At 44.9% G+C, this 22100-nt stretch overlaps 2 protein-coding genes across 6 annotated transcripts in view; one reads left to right on the top strand and one right to left on the bottom strand.

Annotated features, from left to right (window-relative positions):
• LOC127158025 (NACHT, LRR and PYD domains-containing protein 12) overlaps positions 1 to 20217 on the top strand; it is a 58963-nt gene extending 38746 nt beyond the window's left edge. For 4 of the 5 annotated variants that reach the window (XM_051101177.1, XM_051101180.1, XM_051101178.1 and 1 more), the window contains 3 exons: positions 5446 to 5619; positions 19250 to 19296; positions 19377 to 20217. In XM_051101177.1, coding sequence (XP_050957134.1) covers positions 5446 to 5619; positions 19250 to 19296; positions 19377 to 19900 — 745 coding nt within the window. In that variant the 3' untranslated portion in view covers positions 19901 to 20217. Of the gene's footprint in view, positions 1 to 5445; positions 5620 to 6921; positions 9673 to 19249; positions 19297 to 19376 lie in introns of those variants that run through there. The other variant, XM_051101181.1, reaches the window with a different exon arrangement.
• Positions 14464 to 15777, bottom strand: LOC127158027 (uncharacterized). The gene is made up of 2 exons (XM_051101182.1): positions 15455 to 15777; positions 14464 to 15424 (listed from the first exon to the last, which is right to left on the bottom strand). Exons 1-2 carry the CDS (start codon positions 15755 to 15757, stop codon positions 14585 to 14587), a joined length of 1143 nt encoding a protein of 380 aa, XP_050957139.1. The 5' UTR covers positions 15758 to 15777; the 3' UTR covers positions 14464 to 14584.
• Positions 20218 to 22100: the final 1883 nt, after the last annotated feature.

The following is a 22100-nucleotide window of genomic DNA, read 5'->3' as shown; positions in this document are numbered from 1 at the left end:
TTGTGGCATGGCGGACACAACGTCTCCATTCCCTCCATCAGGGAACGAGTGTTACCATACGTAACCGGGAGGCTCCCTATCTGTCGTACATTCCGAGTTGTGTTGAGTAGTGTACGACACTAGGGGTCCCTATATACTCACGCCACAAGTCTGGCCGCGTCACAAGTGATCGGGCACAGATAGTAACAAGCCAAAGTGTTAACATAAGTGCAGCTCACCTCTTCGTGACCTTCCAACGTCCAAGAACTGACCTGTCACAGCAGTGTCCTGCAGCCGGGCCTTTCCTCAGTGGAGCGGCTGAGTGTCTTGAGAACGTTGGGAAAGTACCTGTTTCCTGTAGGAAAAAGGCACTACAGAGATCACAACCTGCCCAGAGGGGGGGTATAAAGTGAAAATTATTAGATATGGGACCTGAAGTGGGTCTCACGCTAGGGGAGTATACCAAATTCAGATCTTAAAGACAAACCTGCCTTTAGGGGAAACACCGCAGCACAGAGAGTTATAGGTGGAATTACACACATGGGGCCACATAAGGAGCCACTACATATGGGGCACAAATCCGACCAAGAGTTAGTAAAGTAACCATACCTTGTGTTGGGTTTTTGCAGCGAGTTCCTCCACCAAACACTGCCACATCCAGAAGTGCCAAGTGATGGAGAAGGTGTTCAGGTTTCACGTCAGGAAACTTATTGAAACTTAAAAGCGTAATCACCATTAGGGGAAGCGCTTAAGCAAGCTCTACACCCAACCAGAGTGCTGAGCCAAGAGCTTGCATTTAAAACTCTAGCCGACACTGGTTCCATGCGCAAATTGGCAAGTGTATTAGGTGTAGCCCAACCTGCAGCTCTGTAGATGTCTGTTAACGAGGCCCCATTTGCAAGAGCTGCCAAGGCAGCGATGACCCTGGTCAGGTGGGTTCTCACTCCCAGTGGGCAGGGCAAGCCTCTGGCCTGGTAGGCCGTACAGATCGTATCCACAATGGGAGAAGAGTGGGAGTGGGAGATCCTTTGTTTGGAGACACGGACCGGGCATAATAGGATCAGGTTGGGGTCATCTTCCTGGTAAGGAATTGCTTGCAGGGTCACCACCTGATCTCTGAAGGGAGTGGTGGTTACCATGGGCATGTATTCAGGCCGGGTTCCCAGAACAACGTGAGAGTTCACCGGCCTGAATTCCAGGCACGAATGTTGACGGAGAGGGCTTGAAGGTTTTCCGCTCTTAACAGAGGTGAGCGCAATCGGGGAGGCCATCTCCATGGAGAGGGCACAGAATCAACCGACTGAGGGGCTCAACAAATCTTACTGTAGGCCTGAAGGACCACAGACAGATCAAGAGGGGATGTGGTGCTACCAGGGAGGGTTCATCTTCTGGGCACCTCTTAACAAATCGACCGAGTCCATACAGAGAAAAAAGCAACCCTGTACTGAGGAGAGTTTACTCTTTTCCCAAATTACCTGAAGTCCCAATCAAGCCAGGTGGTTGTGAACCACATCCCTGAGAGTGCAAACCGAACCTTGTGAGTGTGCTAGGACAGCCAGTCACAGAGATAACTGAGAATGCATATGTGACCTTCGTGAAGGTGAGGGGCGGTAGGGATAGGCCGCAGGGGGAACCTTGTACTGATGAGCCCGATCTCGAAGACAGAGTCTTGGAAGGATCAAGACATGACAGTACGGGTCCTTCAGGTCCAACACCACCAACAAATCTTAAGCCCTGACACACAAGGGATGTGTGTTCAAGGGCTAACATTTGAACGGAAGCTTAAAAAAGGGCCAGATTCAAAAAACCTCTGTTTTAAGATTAGCATGAGTCGACCACCCATCCTGGTACAATGAAGTAGGGGCTGACAAACCATTTCCTTCATTTTGGCTAAGGGGATAGGCACTCTTCCCAGGGGGGGCTGCGATTTCTGCTTAAAGAACCACAGCATTCTCACCCTGAGTCAATTTGTAAGAGAATGCCGTAGACCTTAGTGGATGCCTTGCAACCTGAGTCGCATAGCCAAGTCAGGTAGTTCTGAGAAGCTTAAAGGGAGGGATCGGGCCCATGTCTCGGGACTCTGCTAGCAGTCTCAGGGAACTATACCCGACGTACCTGGAATGGGGATGTCGTGGCTGAATAAAGCAAAGAGCGCCGTGCTTGGAGATGAAGCCCCAAGAACACGGTGTGTCTTTGCCAACATGCAGAGAACCAGGTAAGTGCCCAACACACCCTGGTCTGCAGATTCAGCATCTAGCCATCACATGGAGGGCTTTTGCTGCAAGATAACCGAGAGGGGGGGCCTATATACTGACCAGGCAGTGACTGTCTGTGGGAAGACAGACAGTCAGAAATGGTTTTGTGCCAAATCCATCTCTCATCCCCGGGTCGAGAGTGGATCTGGGTGGGTCAGTTAGCCCACTTGCTCTGGATTGCTCGTCTGAGGAAAAACTAGAAGCCTAACGAGGGTTCTAGCAAGCCTACTGACAAGCTGGTGTTGCCACCTTCCCGCAAGAACTTTGACTGTTGGGCGGGTCTGGCCGGAGGCCCGGTTGTCTGTAAGTGTTTCAGATTATGTCAGTGTAACCCGGGTAACCCAGGCTACTAAGAATGAAAAAGATTAAGAATGGTTCGAAATGTAAGAAAAGTTGAAGAAAGCTAAGAAGAGAAGAAAAAGGAGAAAGTTCCAGAAGAACGAAAGATTCATCAAATCACTCCTCTCACTTCAGTGACAGACGTCTCTTAGAGCCAATAGTAGCAGTGCATTCATAAGCCCTGCCCACAGGTCGCGCCAGCGCTGCTGCTTTGTTTTAAGCGCAAGTGGAGAGAGAAAGACGAGATTATACGAGACCGCAGCATGGATAGTTTCTCCAGAAATTCCCTGCATTTAACATTAATGTAACGAGAAATGTGATTGAGTATACTTGAAAACCAGAACTGACAGAATCGCTGCGTTGGCCTGAAGTGTTGTCGTCGGAGAGAAAGAGAGAAGAGTGAAGAGAAAATCGGTGCAAACAGAGCAGATCCCAGTGTTAAAGCCCTGTGGTTTAATCTTCCTTAATATATAATTCTATTTTGCTCTGGTGAGTGAATTTTCATGTATTAATCTAATATCACTTTGAAATGACTCGTTACGAGGCAATTTTCAGTATGCCATGCGCATAACGTGTGCGTTGAACTAGTTAACACGTGAGCTAAAGCTACGACACGTAAAAGTGATAAATGGGTCATGAGACTACACGAGTGATTTATGAGTGTCGACATGTTTATTAAGAGTCAAAAAGTTGCATTAATGTGTCATTTGAGACGTGTGTGTATGAATTTGAGATGGAAATGTTTGAATCAGGAGTTAATTATTGTCTTTGCCTTGTGTTTTGCAAGGCTGTTTTTTTCCCCTGTGTTTCTTTCAACGAGCACGATCTTCTGCGATCTTCTATCTGTTTTGTGCCGAACGCAATCCTTTGGTGAAAAACCATCTGTGTTCGTACACGATTACATGTGCACAAATGGCGAGCTGCCCATGGACCTTTGAACTGTGCTTTTGAATCCATCAACTGGTAGGAGAATTCCGATCTTTCTCGTTCTTTCGTACACAAAAGACTAATATAAATCCCTATACAAATCAGATTCACTGTGTTGACCATTCACTCACCAGTAGCATCATATCCTCTCTCCAGTAGACGTTCCTTTCTTTTGATTGTTGGCCCATGTGGAACAATAAGCGTGACACGCTAAGCACGTTGTACGCTACATCAAGAATTTGGGTGTTATAATGTGTTGAGCTTTATTTTTAGATAAACAGGTTACTGTTGTTGTGAAGCCTGTGTTTTATCAACTCAGAATTATTTCTAAAATGAAATCAGTCCTCTCTTTAAGGTCCTGGAGACTGTTATTCATGCTTTTGTGTCATCACACATTGATTTTTGTAATTCTGTATTTTTGGGTATTTCACAGGGTCACTTATCTCATCTTCAATTAGTGCAAAATGCTGCTGCCAGACATTTGACTCACACAAAGAAGAGAGAGAGAATTAACCCAGTTTTGATTTCTTTACACTGGTTGCCTCTAAAATTTAGAATTGAATTTAAGGTTTTGTTGATGGTTTTAAAGCGTTGCATGGTATTGCCCCAAAATATATTGTTGACCTTTTGATTCCTAATCAAAATCAGATGATTCTTCATGTCCCTAAAACTAGATTAAAATCAAAAGGTGATAGGTCTTTCTCAGTGGCTGCTCCATGTTTATGGAACCCTCTTTTAATCCATATAAATCCTCCTCATCTGTGGATGCTTTTAAGTCTAGACTGAAATCATATCTTTTTAGTATGGCTTTTAGAATTGATTGAGTGATCAGGGTTTAATTTTTTAATTTGTAATTTTGTTTGTGTGATTATGTAATGATGCTGGAAAGCTCTTTGGTCAACGGCAGTTGTTTTAAATATGCTACAGAAATAAAATTTGTATTGTATTGTATTGTATTGTACTGTATTGTATGCTGCCAGTGCTGTGAGTTTGGGCCACTTTATAAAAGAGGAAAGGGAGAAGAGATGAGCAGAGAGGAGGACATTTAAACTGTAAGAATACATGGACAGGGAAGAATTGTGGAGCGAAGTGGAAAGAGAGGTAGAAGATAAGACAAATTTCAAATGAAATCAGAGTTACCCTAATAGACTACGTAAGAAAAGCTCGAAGCTATGGAACAGATCTAAAGTCTTTAAAAAAGTCTTTAAAAGAGTTTGTCAATACAATTATTTAGAAATATTATGCTTAGATTTTCGATAGTGCAGATTTGTAGTCTTCCTTGGACAACTTCTTTACATGTAAATGTCCAAACATTATTCATAATTGAAGTTTGAGAACATTCAGGTGGACAATCAAGATTATTTTGAATAGAACAAGAACATTATTGATATGATGGTCCAGAACAACATCACCAGCCACAAAGGAAGAGACCTGTGGAGATGATGAGAGGAGCTTATCAAGCATGGATTCAGCCTTCTCACATTTTCGTTTCCTCTGTGATGTACAGCACAGCATGTGTGTAGTGTAGATAAAATGCGATGCAGATGAAGTTCTCTTCCAGATGTAAATGAAAGGCAGGATCAATTTAGTGTAATTCATGTATGGCAGCAAACAAACACACACACATACATATGTATATGTATGTATATATACACTGATCAGGCATAACATTATGACCACCTTCCTAATAATGTGTTGGTCTGCCTTTTGCTGCCAAAATAGCCCTGACCCATTGAGGCATGGACTCCACTAGACCCCTGAAGGTGTGCTGTGATATCTGGCACAAAGGTGTTAGCAAGCCTGACAAACCTTGAATCTGGCTATAAAATGTTTAGTGACAATATGATCTTTTTTTGACCAGGTGTTTTTATGGAATAATCAGTTCAATATAAAAAGGAACAACAAACACTAATGTGATGTGGACTGTTGTTGTATGTTTTTGTAGGTTGTCTGGCTGTATGGTGACAGAGAAAGGCTGTCATTATGTGTCTTCAGCTCTGAGTTCAAACCCCTCACACCTGAGAGAGCTGGATCTGAGCTACAATCATCCAGGAGATCCAGGAGTCAAGCTGCTTTCTGAAAAACTGAAGGATCCAAACTGCAAACTGGACAAACTCTAGTATGTGAAGCAGGAGTTTTTGGGTTTTATTGTTTAACTTTCCAGTGTCTCTGTATATCTATATGAGTCTAGGAGTTTCTAGAGGATGCAACAATATAAAAAAAAATAAAGATTACTAGTCTGAGGAGTAAAATCTAAAATAAACTGTTCAGACAAAACAAATTAACAAAAAACAATATTTTAACTCCCTAACTGACCACAAAACAGGAACAGACAGTTAAAATACAAAAAAAAAAAAAAAGACAAGTTAAAACTTCATGTCTGATAATCTTTACAATCACCAAGTCTGCTGGTGTTAGAATCACATGCTGGCTGCTTTCTAACTGTAAAAACAGCTGCACAGAGCTTAGAAGACACACACAAACACGTCATACTGACCCACAAGCTCTTAGAGAAACAAATAAACAGCAGTATAACTTATCTTTCATATAACAGTCAGTTCAAACAGGTCCACATCACAGATGTCTTCTCTTACACATGCTATTTCTATCCTGTCTAACAGGAAATTAATGTCAGTGACCCTCACTACATGTATAGACCATATAGATTATAAAAAATAAAAAAAAAACACTGAAAAAAATAATATGATTTTAAATAACTATCTATGATTTAAGCGTACAATTAACCATATAATTAGGTTTACATTAATGGCTAATAAGCTGTCTGTATAAGTAGTGTTTCACTAAAGAACGTACTGATAAAAGCTTTCAAGTTATTTTCATACTTTATTATGTGATGTTTAAGTAATACGTTCAATTGCAGGATCACAATATATTCATATATATCATTCACAACTGATAATTTCTACAAAATAATGTTTGCACTGCCAGCAGCAAACACTCTTGCCTGGTCGCCCACTGAAGCTAAACAGGGTTGAGCCTGATCAGTACGTGGATGGGAGACCTCCTAAGAGTTAATATATATATATATATTATATTATATATAATATATATATAGTATATATTTTTATAGCATGTATTAAAGGTGACATGAAAATATGACTATTTAAGTGTTTAGGAGCTATAATCAGGTCTCCGGTGCATCTACCAAGCCCAGAAAACATGAAAAAGGTAAACCCAGTAACTTTGTTTAGGTTAGACTTTCTCTGCAAGCTTGCAAGTGTCAGATTTCGCTCCCCCTGTGATGTAGAAAGGTGATCTTATTATAATATTACTGCCCTATAATCTGCTTGTTTTTCCCAGCCTCAGAGGAGACAAGAGAACAGTGCATTTGTTGATTTATTTACTGTATATTACGCTGCTGCCAAACAGATCTAATATAAACATGCAATTTCTTTTCTAGCTGTTTGCCTTCACAGACATAACCAACTGTTTTTGTAACCAGGGCTTGATATTACCAACCCTCCAAATGCAGGTGGATTTCAGCAGTGGTGGGTAACACGGTCACTCCCACTAGACACTTTGGCAGGTTGAATTTTATAACAGAGCTTGACATTAAAGCTTGTCTGGGACAAGTGGATTTTTTGAAGGGACAATCTTTTGGAGAAATCAACACAAATGAACACAACTGCACAAGGAACATACTGCTGTAAAAATCTAGTTTTACTTTTAGTTATACAACATGTCATGATCAAGAGAGTGCAGTTTTCCTTGAAAACCACACTTGTAAATGTGACACTGATGTTGGATAACAAAAATGGTTAAAAACAAAGATCACAGCAGAACAGTCAAGTAACACTGAGCAACATACAGCAGTTTTTCGTTACTGAATGATTCGCTGTTTCTGAAGGAATAATTTCATGAAGAGAGGCAATTGCTTCATTCTTGAATGAATCATCCTGTGTTTGAAGGCATGACTCAGTGACTCATTCATTAAAACAGTCACTTGCTGCCACCTATTGGTGGTTTACTTTCATATTTAAAAGTAGCTTATCTTTGTATTTTATCCCAACATTTCATATTTTTATATATAAAAAAAAAAAACTGATTTTAAACACCAAGATCATAACATTATTTATACTGTAGCAATTTTACAATGTAAATGCTTTCATGCTACATTTTAGCTTCATTAAATGTGTAAATGCATTGAGACATTGAGAAGACTTTGAAAATAAGAGACCTGGAAATCAATTTAAATACATTTTAGTATGCAGTAACTTTAGTCATATAAAACATAATTTCCCAACAACAAAATTGTGTGGCCAATGAAAAAGCTAATTATGGAAAACCACTAGCCACAGTGGCTGGTGAGCAAAAAAGTTAATGTCAAGCTCTGTTTTTAACTCATGTATTTTTAACATAAACTTGTGTCTTTGACAGTTTAAGCAATAAGACATTAAAGAGAACTTAGTTTAGTACTCACATGCCGTGTGACAGACACTTTCTGTCCGTGTGCTGTGGATGTGTGCGCTCAGAAAACCATATATCAGAAGTTTAAACTGAAATGCCTATAAAACACATGATTTCAGTGTGATGTACATGATAATCAAAACCAAACATTTTGATTTGGAAGAGATCTGAGATACGAGCTGTAAAGCCACAGCTCTGTTCGAGGAACGGGGTGGGAAGCAGCAGCTCATTTACATTTAAAGAAGCATGCATGAAAACTGTTTCTGCTTCCACTATAATATAATAAATGATCTGTGGGGTATTTTAAGCTGAAACTTCACAAATGCATTCTGGGGACACCTGAGACTCAGGCTATGTTCACACTGTCAGTTTTTGGGATTGACAACTGCATTAACTTGATGTGAGTCTTGAAATGTCCAGTTAACAGCTAACAGTAGCGTCTGGAATATTGTCTGAGTGCAATGGGAATCAAGCCTGTATTCCTTATCAGTAACCAAAGTAATATCCAAGATGGCAATGTCCATAAAACTGAAAGTCCTATCACTTTCTGACACGACAAGAGACACGAGCCGCGAGTTCATCCATCAAACCGACATTATCCGACAGCAGCTTTTAAACTTGTGTGAAGAGAGGAGCAGAACACAAAACTGACAAGAGCGACTCCAGTGGAGACTGAATATAAACTTTCAGATGACACACTTCTCATTTCTCAATCACTAAGTTACTGAAACCACACATGAAAGCATATAACACATGGTAGATGCACATTTGTGCAGCAGAACCTCTCTCTCACACTGAATGACGAGACAGTTGTTCAGTCCTGTTCCGTTCACACAGCACGTGTGTTCTGAGAATGTGATTTGTGAGTCCTGAAAATTTCCAGGTGTGAGATTGGTTAAATAATATGTAAATTTTCACACCCATTAATAACTGTACTGTGTGTGAACGTAACAGTATAAAGGGCTCAAATACAGGACTGACAACTGTATTCTGCTGCTGTGTGAATGTGGCCTTATATTACATTTTTGTAAAATGGGGCATAATAGCTCACCTTTAACAGGTGTTATCATTTCTGGTGTGTTTTAAAGCATGTTTAACATGTTTTTGTCTCAATAATCTTTTCAAAATCATTGAAAGTCAAAATCGTAATTAGGTTGACTTAGGAAAGCCGACCTACTGAAATGCTATCTAACTCCTCCTCCTTCTTCTTCTTCTTCTTTTGAGACTTTTAAAATGCATCTTCTGGAGTTTTCAAGATACAGTTCATCCACCAAATACAGCTCAGATCCTCAGACTGTTGTGATTTAGTATGCTATTATATTTACTAACTGATCAGATTTATGATTTTCATAAAAATGACAATTAAAACTGGGAAAAATCTCATTGACTTAGGGGCCGTTTACATTACAATGTTTTCAGACAAAAACTGCAAACTTTTTATGTGTTTCACCTGTTTGTTTACATTGGGGACTGAAAATGCATTATTTTGAAAATAGGTTTCAAAGTGCAAGTTTTTGAAAATGCCACCGTTGTTGTTTCTGTGTAAACACTCAATATGGGAATCTTTGGTGACGGTGACGTCATGCGTGTGCGTAGTTGACAGCGCTAACTACCCAGGTATCCAAAATGATCTGGCCCAATAACGGCCCAAATGCAGCAAGCTGGAAGAAATAACTTGGGCCAGTTGCAGTTGCCGAACTCTTGTGAATCACGGGAATGAGCTGACACTGCCATATGTATATATATATATATATATATATATATATATATATATATTGTGAGAAGTCTCCCGAGCTCTTTTCAGCGTCGCCCTGGAAACGAACGAGCGCCAGCTGGAATCACTCAGAGCGGGCCGAGCCGTCACAGCTGCGGCTCGTTACCGACAGCCATAAAGCCCAGCATCTTGGAGCGCCAGGGTGAGAAGCCTTCTCCTTGCAAGCACGCTGTTAACCGCTCTCTCTTGTCTCTCCCAGATAGCAGCCTGTGACGGTTCGGTCCGATTCCTTTTCGGACAGAATTCCTCATATCACGGAGCACGGAAAGAAGAGGCATGGAGCACTACACACAGGAAGGACTGCACGGAGCACCGACTTTGAGTTATTTCTGCACTTTATTGTTAAAAAATCCACCCTCCGGGGGTTTTTCATTGCAAACCCTGTTGTGTGATTCTTCACCCTGCCACACTGGTGGAGAATGCGGGCATAAAGTGGAGAATCACCAACCCACCACCCCTGAATGCACTGACTCGGCTGCTCCGAGCTCTCCCACCGTCCACCAGGCGGGCAGTAGGGATGACGAACCCCACCACAATCGCCGAGCTCGTCGAATCCATCGAGCTGGCGGAGGCGGCGATGCACCGGGATCCCGGGGAGCGAGCGCCGTCCTTCCCTCGGAGGGTGGTACAGGAGCGACGCACGCCGGAGGGTACCCAGCGCACAGTACACAGGCTGGCGGCTCCCGGTCCAGTAGATGAGCCGATGCCCACCGAGGACCCTGCACCTTCTGCACACACGTGGTTGGCTGGCTGTATCGTCCATCGCGATCCTTCCCCGGGAGCACCCAGAGTCACCTCGGGGCTGCAAATACCGTCCAGTGCATCTGTGACCGGTTTCACTGGCCAGGACTGGATGGAGACGTAAAGTTGTTTTGCCAAGCCTGCCCTACTTGTCAAAGGACCGCGCCACGAGCACCTCCCCCCAGCCCACTCATCCCGCTGCCCATCATAGGGGTACCCTTCGAGCGAATTGGAATGGACCTGGTGGGGCCGTTGCCGAAGTCTGCCCGGGGGCACAAACACATCCTGGTGATCGTCGACTATGCCACCCGGTATCCAGAGGCTGTTCCCTTGAGGAAAGCAACGGCAAAGAACATCGCCACGGAACTCTTCCTCCTCTGCACCTGAGTCGGCATCCCAGCGGAGATACTGACTGACCAAGGGACCCCCTTTATGTCACGACTGATGGCTGACCTCTGCCGGTTGCTGCGGGTGAAGCAGATCCGCACCACCGTCTTTCACCCTCAAACGGATGGGCTCGTAGAACGGTTTAATCAAACCTTGAAACAGATGTTGAAACGAGTAGCAGCTGAAGACCGAAAGGACTGGGATTTAATGCTGCCATATGTGTTGTTCGGAGTTTGAGAAGTCCCTCAGGCTTCTACAGGTTCATCCCATTTGAGCTGCTCTTCGGCCGACAACCGAGAGGATTACTAGATGTCGCCCGAGAAGCCTGGGAGCAGCAGCAACCGGCACCTCTCCGCTCCGCCATAGAACACGTGAGGGAGATGCGCGAGCGGATTGAGAGGGTCATGCCATTAGTGCGAGAACATCTGACAAAGGCGCAGCAGTCCCAACAGTGAATCTACAACTGGGCGGCCCAACCACAGGAGTTTCAGACAGGCGACAGAGTCATGGTGTTGGTCCCCACCTCAGCGTGCAAATTTCTCGCCACTTGGCAGGGACCCTATACGGTCATTGAACGAGTAGGACCAGTCATGTACCGGCTGCGCCAGCCGGGGCGGCGGCGTGAAGAACAATTATACCATATCAACCTGCTTAAAAAATGGGTGGGGACCCGAGAACAGCTCACGGCTCTAGCCTCGACTGACCCCGTGCTTGTTGACATGGGGGATCAACTGTCAGCCGCCCAGAAGACCGAGCTGAACCACCTGGTCAGTCAGTTCTCCGATGTGTTCTCAACACGTCCCGGGCAGACCAACATCATTTAACACGACATCCGCACGCCGCCTGGAGTCATCGTGAGGCAGCGCCCCTATCGGGTCCCAGAGGCTCAGAGACAAGCCATCGAAAACGAGATCAAGGAGATGCTGAAGTTAGGGGTAATTGAACCATCTCGTAGCGCCTGGTCCAGCCCGATCGTCATGGTACCGAAGCCAGATGGCACCCTCCGTTTCTGTAACGACTTCTGCTGGCTCAACGAGGTCTCAGAGTTTGATGGGTACCCGATGCCCTGTGTCGATGAGCTGCTGAAACGTCTGGGGAGGGCCCGGTTCATCACAACACTCGATCTCACAAAAGGGTATTGGCAAGTTCCCCTCACGACTTCAGCCAAAGAAAAAAACGCCTTCTCCACCCCTAGTGGGCATTGGCAATACCCTCCCCTTCGGCCTCCACGGGGCCCCCGCCACATTTCAAAGAATGATGGATATCATTTTACGTCCCCATCAGGCCTATGCCGCCGCGTACCTCGATGACGTCATTGTCCACTCTGAGACCTGACAGGACCACCTAGAGTGGCTACGGAGGGTGCTGCTGGAACTGCGATGGGCTGGACTGACCGCCAACCCCCGGAAATGCCATCTCGCCCTCGCTGAAGCGCAGTACCTGGGGTTTCGGGTGGGAAGAGGGCTAATTCAACCCCAACAAAAAAAAAATCGACGCCATCCTAACAGCGCCCCGTCCAATAACCAAAACACAGGTACGAGCCTTTTTGGGGTTGGCGGGTTATTATCGCTGCTTTATTCCTAACTTCTCCTCCTTAGCATCTCCCCTGACAGACCTGACCAGGAAGGGGCAGCCAGAGAAGATTGTATGGAGTGACGCATTAGACAAAACTTTCCAAGACATCAAGACTGCTCTCACCACCGAGCCCGTCCTGAGAGCACCCGACTTCAACTGCCCCTTCCTGCTACAGACGGACGCCTCCGACACAGGCCTGGGGGCGGTCCTCTCCTAGGTCTGGGACGGTGAAGAACATCCCGTGATCTACATCAGCCGTAAGCTGACCCCAGCGGAAACCCGCTACGCGGCGGTGGAGAAGGAAGCCCTGGCCATCAAGTGGGCAGTCCTGGAGCTCCGCTACTATCTGCTGGGCCGCCGCTTCACCCTGATGACCGATCACGCTCCATTACATTGGATGGCCCGCGCTAAGGACATCAACGCCAGGGTGACGCGGTGGTTTCTAGCGCTCCAGGACTTTAACTTCACAGTGGAACATCGGGCCGGGACGGCCAACTCCAATGCCGATGGACTCTCCAGATTGTGGTCAGCTTACACAGGTCTGTCAGGGCACACTCCCCGCCCACCCCTATGTTCCCCGTTATGCTGTCGTAACTCTCGTTGCAGGATCAGCGCGACGCTTGGGGGGTTGTGAGAAGTCTCCCGAGCTCTCTTCAGCGTCGCCCTGGAAATGAACGAGCGCCAGCTGGAATCACTCAGAGCGGGCCGAGCCGTCACAGCTGCGGCTCGTTACCGACAGCCATAAAGCCCGGCATCTCGGAACGCCAGGGTGAGAAGCCGCCTCCTTGCAAGCATGCTGTTAACCGCTCTCTCTTGTCTCTCCCAGATAGCAGCCTGTGACGGTTCGGTCCGATTCCTTTTCGGACAGAATTCCTCATATCACGGAGCACGGAAAGAAGAGACACGGAGCACTACACACAGGAAGGACTGCACGGAGCACCGACTTTGAGTTATTTCTGCACTTTATTGTTAATAAATCCACCCTCCGAGGGTTTTCATTGCAAACCCTGTTGTGTGATTCTTCACCCCGCCACAATATATATATATATATATATATATATAGATAGATAGATAGATTTTAATATAAGTTTAGAAACAGATGACAAGGGGGAAAAAAATATAAGGTTGGTATTTGTGGCACAGTTTCGTTTAAATATGAAGCTTAGCATAAAGACCACATATAAAAAAAAAAGATGAACATACGAAGAAGAAGAATAACACTTTAAGTGGTTAAACATATTTCAGAAAGTATTCAGACCACTTTTTCATTTTTTACAGACTTTATTATGTTGTAGATTTAAAGTCCTTTAAAGGTTTTAAAAGTTTGGGCACCCTGCATGGTCACTACTTGGCAATGCTCTCTTTGGCGATTATCACTACCTGTGAAATGGTACAGTTTACAGCTTTTTGAGTAATAGGGTATTGAAAATGTAATGTAAATGTAAAATGTCAGTAAAATGACAGTAAAATGAATCATATTAATTTTGGCCCTACTTGACCACTCACAACACCCTGACTCAATCAGTACAACAATATTAATCTTAACATAGTATGGCCCATCTGATTTCAATTTCCTAAAAGAACCCATATATTTACACATTTACTCTATAGCAAAATATAACATTTACTTACATGGCACAGATGCACTCTCTTCAGATGATCTTAACAAATCTGACAAAAAATATATAAATCAGTCACAAAAAGATTAAAAGTAGTACAGCAGGAAGGCACATTATTATACTATTCATGTAACGGTGTGAGTGAGACGAGAGGCGAGCGGATCCAAACGCGAGCTTTTATTGAAGGGACGAGACAGATACATGGTCAAACAGGCAGGGTCAAAATAACAGCAAACAGGTATATTAGGGCGTGGCACAATGGAAGTCCATGAAACAGGTGTGGATCGATCCATGGCGAACGTAATCCGAAAAGGGGCGAGACGAGAGAATGATCCAATAAACGAGCTAGAGTCCACTAGGCAGGCGGCGAGACAGTCGAGACGAGAAGACCAGGTGAGAAAGCTATACACAGGGAACTAGGAACAAAGAACAAGGGAACTAGGAACAAGGGAACTAGAAAACGCTAACAATGATTAACACAACAACAATGCACCGTGGTTTGCATGGGAAAAGACCGGGGCTTTTATAGCGCCGCTGATTGGTCACAGGTGCTGACCCAATCAGCGCGCTGAATGACGGGGAATGTAGTCCGGGGTGTAGTGCAACAGTCTGCGTGTTGTGACAGGGTGAGAGCGACATCTGGTGGTGAGCGGACCGCAGGTCACCGACCAGATTCGTAACACACACCCCCCCCCCAAGGAGCGGCTTCCAGACGCTCCAACAGAAAAACAGTCCTGGGGAGCAGTGGGAGGGCCAGGAGACTGAGGTAGAACCGGCAAGGCAGAAGCCTTCCAGGGCGGAGCCGGAGGCGGAGCAGGAGGTGCAGGAGTCCTCCAGGGTGGGGCAGGAGGCAGAGCAGGAGGCGCCGGAGCCCTCCAGGGTGGAGCAGGAGGCACAGGAGCCCTCCAGGGCGGAGCAGGAGGTGCAGGAGCCCTCCAGGGCGGAGCAAGAGGCGCAGGGGCCCTCCAGGGCAGAACAGGAGGTGCAGGGGCCCTCCAGGGTGGAACAGGAGGCACAGGGGCCCTCCAGGGCGGAACCGGAGGCGGAGCAGGAGCCCTCCAGGGCGGAGCAGGAGGCAGAGCAGGAGGCGCCGGGGCCCTCCAGGGCGGAACAGGAGGCGCCGGGGCCCTCCAGGGCGGAACAGGAGACGCAGAAGCCCTCCAGGGCGGAACAGGAGGCGCAGAAGCCCTCCAGGGCAGAGCGGGCACCCGCGTCAAGGACTGGGCCCTGGGTAGAGCAGGGATAGAGGAGGCAGAGAGAATAAAGAGAGAAGCAGAGAGTTTAAAGGATAACGCCCCCTCCATAAGAGGTTCTACAGCTAGCGCTGACACCTCTGGAGGCATTGGCGCAGCTTCTCTGACAGGGATGGCCTCTGGAGCAGACTTGAGACTAGACGGGACCTCTGGAGCAGACTTGGGACCAGACGGGACCTCTGGAGCAGACTTGGGACCAGACGGGACCTCTGGAGCAGATTTGTGATCAAACATGACCTCAGAGACATACTTGTGAACAGGCGTGAGCTCTGGAGTAGGCTTGGGATCAGACGTGACCTCAGGGGCTGACTTGTGAACAGACGTGAGCTCTGGAGCAGGCCTGGGATCAGACGTGACCTTTGGAGCAGGCTTGTGAACAGACGTGACCTCTGGGGCAGACTTGGTGACAGACGAGACCTCTGGAGCGTAGTGTGCGGCCCACATACTGAGAATGGTGATCGCCATCACACTGGTAGACATAACGTGACTAGGCTCTGGGAGGCCAGACGAGACCTCTGGTACAAACTTGGTGATAGACAACACCTCTGGAGCAGACCTGGTGACAGACAGGATCTCTGGAGCGTAGTGTGCGGTCCACATACTGAGAATGGTGATCGCCATCACACTGGCAGACATGACGTGACTTGGCTCTGGGCCGACAGACGAGACGTGGCTTTGACATCTTTGACGTTGCTTGACACAGGAGATGCAACCGTGACACGACCTGACAGAGGAAATAAAGCTGTAACTTGACTTGACACAGGAACGACTACTTTGACGTTGCTTGATGCAGGAAATACCGGCGGCTGTAGCTTGACTTGAGACAGGAGCGGCATCTGGAAGGGCGGCCATGACGGGTACAGACTCAGGAGCAGAAAACATAACATGAACAGGCTGTGGCTTGGCTGACATGGCATTAGCGGGCGCTGGCTTGGCCTCCGTCGCTGCCATTTTGTGAGCACGCACCGGCGCGGCCACCATTTTGCGAGCGGGATGCCCGGCCGCCATTACCGCATTGTCGCGTTCCTCCTCCGCGACACCCACAGTAAACGGAGAGCCCACACACAAAAGAGCAAAGTCCATGAACGCAGCTAGTGATGTACGCGGACCCTCGCGTCTCAGCCCCACAGGCGTGGGTCAACGCCTGTTTCACGCGGAATGTAGTCCGTGGTGTAGTGCAACAGTCTGCGTGTTGTGACAGGGTGAGAGCGACATCTGGTGGTGAGCGGACCACAGGTCACCGACCAGATTCGTAACAATTCACATAATATGTTGTGTAATTAATTAATTAAATTTCACTGAACACTAATGAATACATAAATAAAAACTACTGCATGGCATATATTTAATGAACCTAAATACAAATATTGAGAATATGTTTGAAAGTCAGCTGGAAAAAATAAATATACTTACAAAGCCAAAGACGCTCAGTGCTGTGGAGTCTTCATGATGCAGCAGCTACTGACACAAAAACAAAGGGGAGAAAAAGAAAAAGCATCACTGATTATGAGTCAGATAATACATATATCTGTACAAATTGAAATGTACAGATTTTTAATCAATGGTTATTGACTAATCAGTGTGTTGAACATGTCAAATCAAAGACACAGAATGACTGCTAGATTGATCACCTACACTTATAACAATCTGAAAAAAAGAAATAAAAAACAAATAAACTATTACTTAAAATAGTAATGCAATGAAGTAACACTGACAGGGAAAAGGCTTGACATCTCTAAAGCATTTTGTTTAAAAAAAATAGCAATTTTGTAATTCAGGCTAACTAATTGATTGTGTGTGTGTGTGTGTGTGCAGTTCAGTGGGAAAAATATCACTGAAATCTCATTTGTGATTATCTACAATTTCAAAAATGGATACAATATATTTTTGTAGCCTATATGATTTTGTTGGTTAATTGTTGTGGGTTCCATATATTAGTTAATAATTACACTGATGTTTGAGAATCAGACTTACCCTTGTTTTTAAATACAATTCATCAAAAATCATGAAAAATATTAGTAACTACTTTACAAATAGCAAACATATAAAAACAAATGGCTTTACAAAAACACATTAAAATAAAACAATAAATATGAGAACATGAGAAAACTATATTTAACAAATGTTTAATATTTTCTAACTGTATTTAACATTTTCACAAACTGAGTACAGTAATTACAACTTTATAAATTTTATGTTTCCGTTTGATATTTTCTGTCCCTATTCAGGCTTATTTTGCATGTTAGGCTCATTTTGAAAAAGTATGTGCTTTCTACAAATCTAATTGTGCAAGATTCGTTATTTTATTTTATAGATACAGTCATGGTCAGAATTGTTGGTACCCTTGTTAAATATGATGAAAAAAGTCTGTGAAAATAAATCTGCATTGTTTATCCATTTGATCTTTAATTAAATAATATAATATATTAAAATATCTACTATATCTAAAATAAAATCACATTGTGAAATATATTCTCTCTAATATATAATGGCCACAATTACCCTTAGAAATTCTTGAGTAAAATATTTCTAAAGTATATTTCCATTCATATTTCATTTTTTAGCACAGCAGCATGACAAAGAACGTGAAATTATCAAAGACCAAATTCCCTTAATCATTGATCACAATGAAAAAAAAAAACAAAGAATATATAGTTCTGATTTGCAGCAAAAGATTAAGCCTCACAAATGATTAAGTGTCTATAAGAAAAGAGCTCAAGCACTGAAAATCAACAATAATGAAGTTCTAATCAGCTAAAGATGTTACAAATCTGTCTGGAAGAGGACGTGTGTCTGTATCGTCCTAATGCATGATGAGGAGGAGAGTTTGTACCAAAGATGAAATGAATAAACAATCCAGATTTATTTCCATATTTACTGAGGACACCAACAATTCTGACCACGACTGTATATTTTTCTCATATTGTAGTTGTGACGACTGAAGTTTCAGGAATGTTTAATATTGTGTGAAAAATAATCCTGCAACATTATCATGTGTGTTGTTGTACAGTGAACACAAACAGTCGTCTATTAGTTTGTTTTACCTGTAAAGTTAGTATGTTACTGCCTTGAAACCAATAACGGCGTCTCTTTTGACGATAATTGCGTTTCGCTCTCTTCCAGGTTCTTCATGGTTAAAGTACAAAGTAGTGGCACGACCAAATAATCAGTAATAGCTCACAGCGCCTCTGTGCTGAAAATAATCACAATCACACGATTATCAGCTGCTGATATTGGTCGAGCTTTTACAGTGCATTTGCAGGTTGTTTTGAATGTGCTGTAAAATGGGGACATTTCTGGGGACAGATCCAGTCGGGGACAGGACAACAAAAACCAGGACGTCTGGTCACCCTACTGAATGTGAGATATATGGAGATACACAGCCCTACTAGCAACCGCCCCATGTACCCTAGCAACTGCACAGCAACACCCTAGCAACCACCTTGTGTACCTTGACAACAACACAGCAACAGCCTAGCCACCACCCCAAGTACCCTAGCAACCATATTGCAACACCTTAGCAACCACCCAGAATGTGTTATCAACCACACAGCAAGTATCATAGCAACCATATAGCAACAGCATAGCAACCACCCTCAGTAATTTAGCAACTGCATAGCAACACTCTAGAAACCAGCCAGAACACCCTAGCCACTACATAGTAACACCCTAGCAACCACACTGAGTGCCTTTGCAACTGCATAGCAACCAGTCAGAGCATGTTGTTGACATCACTGCAACCTCCCAAGTACCCTGGCAACTACACAGCAACAGCCTAGTAACTACCCCAAGTACCTTAGCAACTGCACAGCAACAGCCTAGCCTAGCAACTACCCTAATTACCTTAGCAACTGCATAGCAACAACCTCCAGTACTTTAGCAACTGCATAGCAACCACCCTCAGTACATTAGCAACTGCATAGCAACAGTTAGTTGACTGTCTGAATGTGTGTGTGTGTGTGTGTTTTCTAGTGTGGATCATGGAGGAGAATCCAGGATTACAGCAGGACTGAAGAAATGTACGTCTACAGATGCACACACACACATACAGCTGTAGTGATTGTTGTTGTGTTATAAATGTGTCTGTTCTTGTGTTCAGATGCCTGTTTTCTCACACTGGATCCAAACACAGCAAACAAATTTCTCAGACTGTCTGAGGAGAACAGAAAGGTGACATGGGTGGAAGAGAATCAGTCGTATCCTGATCATCCAGACAGATTTAATGTGTGGCAGGTGTTGTGTAGAGAGAGTGTGTGTGGACGCTGTTACTGGGAGATTGAGTGCAGTGGAGATCAGCCTGTGTTTATATCAGTGTCATATAAGAGCATCAGCAGAAAGAGACGGGGTGTTGAGTGTTTGTTTGGATTTAATGATCAGTCCTGGAGTTTGTTCTGCTCTGCTGACAGATATTCATTCATACACAATGACATACAGACTGATCTCCCTGTGAAGCCCATCATCAGTAGAGTAGGAGTGTATGTGGATGTGAGTGCAGGAACTCTGTCCTTCTACAGCGTCTCCAGAAACACAATGAGTCTCATCCACACAGAACAGACCACATTCACTCAGACGCTCTATCCTGGGTTTAATGTTGATTTTGATTCATCGGTGAAACTGTGTTGATGAATGAGAATAGACTGATGAGAGATTGTACCCATAATGCTTTGAGCTGCTGATGAATCAGTAAGAGTGAGATGTTCTGGAGTCTCTTCATGACATTAATACTGCAGCTCAACTTCTGTCACTCAAATAACAGTCAGAATAAATGTGTGTCAGAAATCCTCATATAGACAGTAAGATCAGTGTGTGTGAGTCTAGATTTGTGTTTTTATTGTCGTCTCATCAATCATTCATTTTATTAGTGTAAAAATGTCACAATCTTGATGAAGATCATGTCATTCATATCTCTTGTTTTTGTGCAGAAATAAGAAAACAATAATAAATCAAGTTGTGATCAGATTTTAATTGATGTTTGCATCATGAATATAATCGATTCCTCACAAGACTGAAATGAACTTCTGACATTATAACATATGACTTTAATCACAGCATTTCATATTTTTAAATAGTATGTATGCATAAAATAAAATAATGTATTTAATAATAATAATAACATATAAATATTACACTTTATTTAAAGTAAAAAAAAAAAAAAACTCAATATAACAATAATCCTGTTGCACTAAAAAAAAAAAAAAAAAAAAAAAAAAAAAGAGCCATGGCGAGGCAGACAGAGCAGGCAGAGCAGGGAGCCATGGTGGGCCAGACAGAGCAGGCAGAGCAGGAAGCCATGGCGGGGCAGACAGAGCAGACAGGAGCAAAGATACCCACAGAGGAACTAATGACATCCATAGCAGAGAATAGGGTTCATGATTGGCCTCCTTGGCCGTGACATGACAGGTAAAGAGTTCATGATAGGAGAATGCCGCCCCCATAGGAGGTTCTGCAGCTGGAGCCGCCACCTTCGGGGGCATTGGCGCAGACTCGTGGTCAGACGTGGCAGTGAATTCATGGGAGGACGCCAGCTCCTTTGGAGGATATACAGCATAAGCTGGCACCTCAGGAGGCATTGGCGCAAATTCTTGGACCGGAAAGGCCTCTGGCACAGACTCGTGGACAGACGAGGCCTCTGGAGCAGACTTGTGGTCAGACGAGGCCTCTGAAGCAGACTCGCGGTCAGACGAGGCCTCTGGAGCACAGTGTGTAGCCCACACGCTCAAAATGGCAGCAGCCATTACAGGCAGCACAGTAGATAGTGGGATGTCTGCTGGTCTTGAGGGTGTGGATGTTGTGGACATATGGCTTGGGAGCGTGGGCTCTGCGTGACTTGGGAGCTGAGACGAGACCTGGCAAGGCTTTGGATAGGCGGTTAAGACCTGATGAGGCTCTGGGATGTCAGCTGATACGAGACAAGGCTCTGGGGTGTCAGCTGAGACGTGACGAGGCTCTAGGAGATCAGCTGAGACGTGACGAGACTCTAGAGGATCAGCTGAGACGTGACGTGGCTTTGGAAGGTCAGACAGGACCTGGTGAGGTTCTGGCAGGATGGCCGTGGCTTGGCGAGCAGCCATGTCGTAAAGAGGCTCTGTTAGGAGCGTAGCTGTTTCTTGACTTGACTCAGGGAGGTCTGCCGTGACTTGACTTGACCCAGGGAGGCCTGCCGTGACTTGACTTGACTCAGGGAGGCCTGCTGTGACTTGACTTGACTCAGGAAGGTCAGCTGTGGCCTGACCTGGCTCATGAAGATCTGCTGTAACTTGGCTTGCTTCATGGAAATCAGCTGTGGTTTGGCATAACAGACAACCCAGCTGTGGTTTGGCATAACAGACAACCCAGCTGTGGTTTGGCGTAACAGACAACCCAGCTGTGGTTTGGCATAACAGACAACCCAGCTGTAACTTGACTTGACTCAGGAACAACAGCTGTAACGTGACTTGACTCAGGAATAACAGCTGTGACTTGGCTTGACTCATGGGGAACACCTGTGACTTGACGTGGCTCAGGAATCACAGCTGTCACTTGACTTGGCACTGAAAGTGCAGCCCTGACTTGACACCAGAGGATCAGCCATCACTTGATTTGCTTTGGGTGTGGCAGACATGGGATGAGATGATTTTGGACTGATGAGGCTCGGGCGTGGCAGCCATTTTGGCAGGGGACTCGGACGGGGCGGCCATCTTGTGAACAGGCTCAGGGATGGCGGCCATCTTGTGAACAGGCTCGGGGATGGCGGCCATCTTGTGGACTGGCTCGGGGATGGCAGCCATGACAGGTGCAGACTCTGGAAGGGGGGCCATGGCGTGAGCAGGCCCTGGAGCGGCAG

The sequence above is a fragment of the Labeo rohita genome, unplaced genomic scaffold (assembly GCF_022985175.1).
Source record: "Labeo rohita strain BAU-BD-2019 unplaced genomic scaffold, IGBB_LRoh.1.0 scaffold_131, whole genome shotgun sequence".
Taxonomy (NCBI): Eukaryota; Metazoa; Chordata; class Actinopteri; order Cypriniformes; family Cyprinidae; genus Labeo; species Labeo rohita.
The sequence above is the reverse complement of the archived record's forward strand: the minus strand, read 5'-3'. Positions and strand labels throughout refer to the sequence as shown.